The 7,741-nt window shown below is 35.3% G+C and overlaps 1 protein-coding gene across 2 annotated transcripts in view; it reads left to right on the forward strand.

Moving 5' to 3' along the window:
• Positions 1-1,901, forward strand: part of KCTD3 (potassium channel tetramerization domain containing 3) — a 78,349-nt gene extending 76,448 nt beyond the window's left edge. For both annotated transcript variants that reach the window (XM_044673213.1, XM_044673215.1), the window contains exon 18: positions 130-1,901. In XM_044673213.1, the coding sequence (XP_044529148.1) occupies positions 130-691 (562 nt within the window). In that variant the 3' untranslated portion in view covers positions 692-1,901. The remainder of the gene's footprint in view (positions 1-129) is intronic.
• Positions 1,902-7,741: the final 5,840 nt, after the last annotated feature.

Below are 7,741 nucleotides of genomic sequence, written 5' to 3' on the forward strand. Positions count from 1 at the left end.
TTCACATCTTTGAAATAGATTGGCTTGCTTATGAATGACATTACACATTTAATTGGTGATAAATATATGTACCCAAAGTCACAGAATTAAACTTGAATAAAGCAATTTTTTCTTTTAAATCTATTTCAGCCTTCAGCTTCAACACCATGAAACCATCCATGAAGCAGCTACTTATGGCTCAGTAAGGCCTTATAGAGAAAGTCCTTTGTTAGCAAGGGCAAGGAGAACTGAGAGCTTTCACAGTTATAAAGACTTCCAGACTTTTAATTTGAACAGAAATTCGTTGGAAAAATCTGTGCCTGAAAATAATAGTCTGTGCCCATTACAGGGAGAAATGAGGTGGGCAATGGGAGAGTGCAATATCTCTGAAAAAAAGTCTCCTGGAACAGAAGCAAAAATTTCAAGAGAAGGAGATGGAATTGAAGCTCAGAAAATAGGTGAAGGTTGGTTAGAAGCGAAGAAAAGAGGCTCAGACGATGAAATCGAAAGCAAAGTAGAGATGAAGAAGAAAGGTGGATTTGAAGGGGGAGGGTTCCTTGGAAGAAAGAAAGTTCCTCACCTGGCATCTTCACCAAGTACTTCAGATGGAGGGACTGATTCACCTGGTACAGCGTCACCTTCACCTACAAAGACTACCCCATCTCCTCGGCATAAGAAAAGTGATTCTTCTGGTCAGGATTATAGTTTATGAAAACACTAGCCAATATGGACAATTATGTCATTGAATAGTGATGAAAGTTAATTTAACTGGATTTCAATGCTGTTAATTCTTACACAAAAACCTTACAATTTAAAATGGGTTTCATTTCAGTATCTTTTTAAGAGAAGGGCAAGATGGTTGTTAACTATGTTTTTCATATTGCTTTGGATTTAATAGCACAATTAACAGTGACATTTTAAAAGCTAGAGTCCAGTTTTGTTTGTGTGTCATTATGTGGAAACAGAGCTCAATACTTCAGAGAACAGTGGCATGCTAAGATAGCATGAATGTTTCCATAAAGAGTGGAAGTTGACAGGCTTTGATCCTCTAGTCATTTTAACACTAACTTGTATTGAGATTTTGGGCATGTCACAGTTTTTTGGTGACCCTTGTTTCCTAATTCATACAATGTTTAAAAAGTGTTTTGATCCTTACTTGAAAGGTGCTATGTATGTGAAAAATATTACAGTAATATTCTAATTATTAAACACTTGTAATGTCAAATAATACAGCCCAGCATGTCGAACATCTTTTAAAGGGATTTTTCTGTCTTGGTGACAGAAGTCATTTTTTAATTCTTCTTTTTGGACCTTAAGTTTTGGACCTTTATTTGTACTACAAATAATGAAAACCTATAGCCCCACCTAAAGGATCTTTAGAACTATGTTTATGATTTACAGTGAATTAGAGTTACCTTTGGTCATCGTTTCTCTAAAAGTTTGATGAAACATGATAGTAACTCAAAAGAAAGATTTTTGTACCTCTGTGGGAAACCGACTTAATTTTTCTGTCTTGTTTATTAATTTACCATGGCTAATTTTTTCTCCAGATCTAATAAAACTAAGAAATTTTTGGCTTAGTCATTTTATTAGTTCATGACATTGTGATTCTGAACATTAAGTTAATGCTTTTGGTTGCTGAAAGATGTTGTTTTGCATATATTTGTCTTCATATTAAAAAGTCAAAGAAAAGGTAATTATTTATTCTGATTTCTTCATTTTTTCCTTAAAATGATTTCAGGTATTTACAAATATGGTAACTAAATTTAAAAGGTATTAAGCATTAGTTTTGGGATGCTGTGCTTATTAAAATTACAGTATAATTGTGTGAAGTAAAATAAATTTTTTGAAGGTTGCCATGTTGTGAATGTTTTCCCAGGGGTTTGAATATCAAGTTAAATAAAAGTGATCATTACAACCAACTCTTAGTTATTTGAGAGGTGATTTTTCTGTTGTCTGTACTACTTTTCTTCTTCTTAGCTTGGACTTTTTCTTAGCACCTAGGCTGTACACAAGGGAAAGAAATAAAGTAAGCATTATTTTCATACTACAAATTTAATCATGATGGTAAATTATTAATGGATTTAAGCATTATTCTAAGTGCCTGAATTACAAAGGCAGAAACAGTTACCTGCCCTGAGGACTTCTAAGTTCATTGGGAACAACAGTCTGTGGGTGCTGAAGTAAGATCACTTTGGCCTTGTGAGAAGTCTGATTTCCACACCTGTTTTAGGAACAGTGTTACAAGTGCTTTGAGGATGATTCTTGAACTAGGGGGTATGGTCGTAGATAACTGAGTGATTGAGGCTTTCCTGAAAGAAATTCAATTATCCATCAATCCTTGATCTTTATTGTCACAGTTAAAAGAAAGTGAGCATAGGCATCCAGTAATAATAAAGAAGAAAAAGACTATCCAAGCTATGTCTGGGGCGGGGTAAGGGGACATCATCATCAGAAAGCTCCAAGATGAATTGGATTACATTACTTGTGTATCTCTGACGTAGTGATTTATATTTTATATTTCATTATAACCTATCAGGCCAATATTATGCTAGTTTTAGCATTATGATGTGGTTCTATTGTCTTGTTAAACTGCCTGTGGAGAATATGTGTCACTTGAACAAAAAGAAGGGAGAACTAGACATTTTGACTAATTCTCATAACCTTTGCAAATTCAAAATCTGTATCAGATATAAAGCCACTTGTCTCCCTGGTTTAGGACACCAAGTACTCAAAATAAGTAAAGGTACTTAGCATCCCCTCCATATACACACTCCAGACAGCAAGGCTGCATAGGCAAACTTGATGCACTGGTTTGCAACAGAATGAAATATCCTTGACCCTACCTTTCCCAGTACTACAGAGATCCAAAAACTGCAGACATCTGGTGAGGCTGCAAGATCCAGTGCCACAGCAGTGTTCTGTGCCCTGCTCCACCAGGCTTGGGGAAGGAGACCAGCATCCAACTGGAGCCAGTTGTGTCCTACCAGAGATCATGTGCAGCAGAGAATTAAGAGAGTGAATTATAGGGAAGAGGCAAAGATAACAGCCCCTAGGGAAATCACCGCCAGAGGGGAAGGAGTCAGAAAGTGAGCAGCAAAGGGTTGGTGGGGGAAAGAAAAAAATTTATTAAAGATCTCAGAAGGAAGAACATTCAGAGCATAAGCAGATAAACTAGCAAAGACATTAACTGAAGGACTTATCTCCTGATTTGGTAAACAAATATGAATAAATAGCAACAAAATATCTGTAGGGATTTGGTACTTTAGAGACTATTGATCCTCAGGAGAAAGGGAAACAGCTCTTGAGGGGCAACTGACTACCAGGAGAAGGGAGAGCATTAATCCAAGGAAGAGATTTTTGAGGTAAATGCAAGAAAAATGGGCAAAGAGAGGACAAAAGTCAGGGGCATAGGAAGAATTATATCATGGTACAATATCCTCTGTCTTATCTACAGGAATTGGTATTTTTCTAACAAAATATTTTTGGAAAAGGAGGGACCAGGGGGCAAGCTCTACAAGGAAGTAACAAATTATTTAGGAGAACCCAAAATAGGTACCTCAAAATTGTAATTACATAATGAATGCAGAGAATATACAGTTACCTCTAAGGGCCATGCATCAAACAATAAGTCTAAAATTAACAGAAAGGGAAACTAAATGATTAAAGTGAGGGAAAGAAAACAATTCTAGGAAAAAGGTGCAGCAAGGGGATTTGTCCTTGGCTGCTAATATAAACTGCAATCAGTGACTGGTGTTCAGGGAAACTGAGAAAGTCCAAACCATGGGAATGGATTTGGACTAAGGCCTGGAGACAGGAGGCTCTGGGTTCAAATCAAGCCACAGACACTTCCTAGCTGTGTGACCCTGAGGAAGTCACTTAACTCATTGCCTAGCCCTTACTGTGCTCTTCTGCCTTGGATCAATACACAATATTCTATAATAAGTCCAAATTCTCCAGCTGTCAAAAGTTAGCAATGTCTTCTTTTGGTCACAGGGATGAGGGGAAAGACCAAGGGCAAGGAAGGCTCTTCTCTCCACTAAAATGATTTCTTCTCAAGGGGTTTGGTTGAACAACTAAACTAACTGATGCTCAATTACTTCATTCCAATGTAACTTCTTTAAGACCATGTCCAATCGCTGAATCTGAATATGCTTCCTGTGCCACATCACTCCTTGTCATCCAATTGAGCAAGTACTAAAGCCTCTGACTGCTTGATTCAAGAGGTGGTCTCACCTGGTTAAGATAATTGGGTGGGGAAATTGATTGATTCACACACATATATGTGTGTATATATATATGTATATACATATATACATATATATATGAGTTATTATTAGGAGAAGGAACAACCTCAGTTAATGACGATTTTCACAAACTTGGATTTCATGCTGGGAATCCTCCCTTATCCCTTGAATTCTTTATCATTGTTTTCTTCCTTTCAGGCTCACCTAAAGTGCCACCTCCTGATAGAAGATGGTTTTTTCTCCTGATCCTTTCCTAGTTGACAGTGTTTTCTAAATTATCACATGTAATTTCATAATCATATTATCACATATTAAATATTGTATTCCTCCTCCAAACCTTTTAGAGTAGAATCCTTGAGGAGAGACTACTCTCGTCTTTGTGTCATCAGCACCTATCAAGCCTAGTATTTTTAATGCATTAGGTACTTAATAAATGCTTACCTAACTATCAAAAAAGGTGCAAAAGATGGAATTTTAAAATAACTAATAAATATAAAGAACTGAAGAGAAGAGGAAGCCATTATGCTTTGCAACCAGTACCTAGTATTGATTCTAAGGTGGAAGACAAGGGTTTTTTTTTTTTTTAATTTTAAAACTGTTTCAACATTATTCATCTTTTTTTTTTTTTTAACCCTTACTATACTAACCAATACTATGTATTTGTGTTCTAAGCCAAAAGACTGGTAAGGACTATACAATGGGACTCAAGTGACTTGTCAAGGGTCACACAGCTAGGAAGTGTCTGAGGCCAGATTTGAACCTAGGACCTCCTGTCTCTAAATCCACTGAGCCATCTAGCTGCCCCCAATATTATTCATCTTAATGCAGGGTATTTAGTCGATATTTGGTGTCAGTGATATTAGTTCTGACCATTGCTGGCAATGAACTTTCATTCATCCAATTTTCTTGGCCCCTAAAAATTAATTATTTTCAGAACATTTTAAGCTCCCAAAACTTTCAAAAAGTACTGCATGCACCATTTTCTAATCAATCTTTAAATCAGAATTTATATCATTAATTTACATCAGCAGGTATTAAAATAAAGTCATTTTAACTTGTATTTGTCCAAATAAAAAAAGAGCTACCAATTAACATAATAATTTACAAACACATTTTATATTACCTTATAATCTGAAACATGTCATTTGTGCAAGTTTGCAATAGAAAACTGAAACTTCACAGAATTTAATAAAATGTTTTAAGTTTTAAAAACTAGTTCTGTATATTAGTTCCAGCTACTTCTATTTTTATAACCTCATAAGGCTTATGTTATAGTTCAGCACCAATGTGACTAACAGAGGGAAATGGGAAAGAATAAGATATAAGCAAGCAAGAAAAAAGGAAGTAATAAAAACTCCAAAAGGAAAGGACTGATAAACAGAAGAGGAGATCTAGAGCAAAGGAGAGCTAATAGGAAAAGAGACACCTTAAAATAAAATAACTGAAGAGATAATAATAAACATTTTCAGCTGCCAACTAGGGGCCAGGCATAATTCAAAGCAGAGACAACATGCATACAAATATGTAACAAACAAGCTACATGCAGAATAAAGAAGAAATAATTAAGGTGTTACAATTAAGAAGGGTCAAAAAGGATTTCAATAAAAGATTGGATTTTAGTTGGGACTGGAAGGAAGTCAAGGAAGTTTCTAGACAGAGCACAAGGGACGACTGGAAACAGAGAAAATGCCTGAAGCTCAAAGATGAGTCAAAGATGTCTTGTTTATGGAACCATAAGGAGTCCAGTGTTTTTGGATCATAGAGTATGTGGTATGTATTAAGGTGTAAAAAAAGATTGGAGAGGTAAGAGTAGGTTAAATTATAAAAGAGCTTTGAATGCCAAACAGTGTTTTGTTCTTGATTCTAGAGATCACTAGGGAGCCACTGGAGATTGAATGTGAGGGGTTTGTGTGTGACAAAACTCAACCTGTGCTTTAGGAAAATTACTTTGGTAGCTGGATGGATGATGGATTGGATTGGGGAGAAATCTGAGGCAGACAGAACAACCAGCAGGTTATTGCGATAGTCCAGACATGAGTTTATGATGGCCTTTACAAGAATGGGGGCTTTGTCAAAGAAGAGAAAGTGAGCATATTTGAGAAATGTCACAGGTGAAATTAATAGGACTTGGCAAGAGACTAGATATGGGAGTGAGAGACTGATGAGGCAAGAATGCCTCTTAGGTTTTGAGCCTTAGGGGCTGGTGCAGTGGGGAATTTAGGGGGGAAGATATTGAGTTTTATTTTGGACATGTTTAGTTTAAGATGTCTACTGCACTTCCAGTTCACATTATCAGAATGATAGTTGGAGTGGTAAGATTCAAGATCACAGAGGCTGAGGAAAGATAGGTAGATATGAGAATTCACTGCAAATAGATAGTAATTACATCCATGGGAGCTGATGAGATTGCCAAATGAAATACTGAATAGAAAAAGAAATGAAAAGAGTCCAGGACAGAAGGAACCCTGTGGGACACCTATGGTTAAAAGGAGTCAACCTTGGTAAGAGAGAAACATTTCATCATGTGAGACAAGTGAAGGAAGAGATAGTGGAAGAAAGTATTTGTATACCTTTATACAAATATATGTTTATAGAGTAAGAGAAAAAAATCTAAATTAAAAAAACTATTTGGGAAAAATGAAAGAATATATTCTTAACTCAGAATTTAAAAAATATAAATCAATAAAATCAATAAAATAAAAAGTGACTGATTTGTAAGAAAACAACTCTACATTAAAAAGCATTTAAAATACATATGCAGGATAAAAATAAGGGCTAGAAAATTTTACTGTGCATCAACTGGATTCAGAAAAGCAGGATTCAAAATTATACTATCAAAGCAAAATTTTTTTTAAATTTAAAAGTGATAAATAAGAATACTATGCTAAGAACACACAACTAAAATAATAATCAGTATTAGGCTTAAATGCTCAATTGCCTTAACATCCAATTCATAAAGAAAATATCTTTGTAACACAAGAATACTTTGTAACACAATAGTGGCAGAAGATTTCCTCTCAGTTTTGGATGAAGTCTAATAATTAAGCAAAAGGGGAAAATATAGAACTGAATAGATTTATTAGAGAAACTATAAAAGACTTTCTTTGGCTGTTCTCTAAATGGGACTGTATAAGAATATATGTATTTTTCAATGCCACATAGAACTTTTACAAAAATTAGACCTTGTATTAGGGTACAGAAGTAAGTAAATAAATAAATAAATTAACAAACAAACAAACAAATATATATATATATATATATATACACACACACACATATATATATATCCTTATCTTCCATCTTAGAATAAATACTGTGCATTGGTTCAAGGCAGAAAAGTGGTTAAGGGCGAGGTAATGGAAGTTAAGTGATTTGCCCAGAGTCACACATCAAGAAAGTGTCTGAGGCCAGATTTGCAAGTAGGATCCTCTGAGCCACCTAGCTACCCCTCAGGGTATAGAAATATTGCAAACGAAGGTAAAAAGGTAAAAATAGTAAATGCATCCTTTACAGAC

The sequence above is a fragment of the Gracilinanus agilis genome, chromosome 4 (assembly GCF_016433145.1).
Source record: "Gracilinanus agilis isolate LMUSP501 chromosome 4, AgileGrace, whole genome shotgun sequence".
NCBI lineage: Eukaryota > Metazoa > Chordata > Mammalia > Didelphimorphia > Didelphidae > Gracilinanus > Gracilinanus agilis.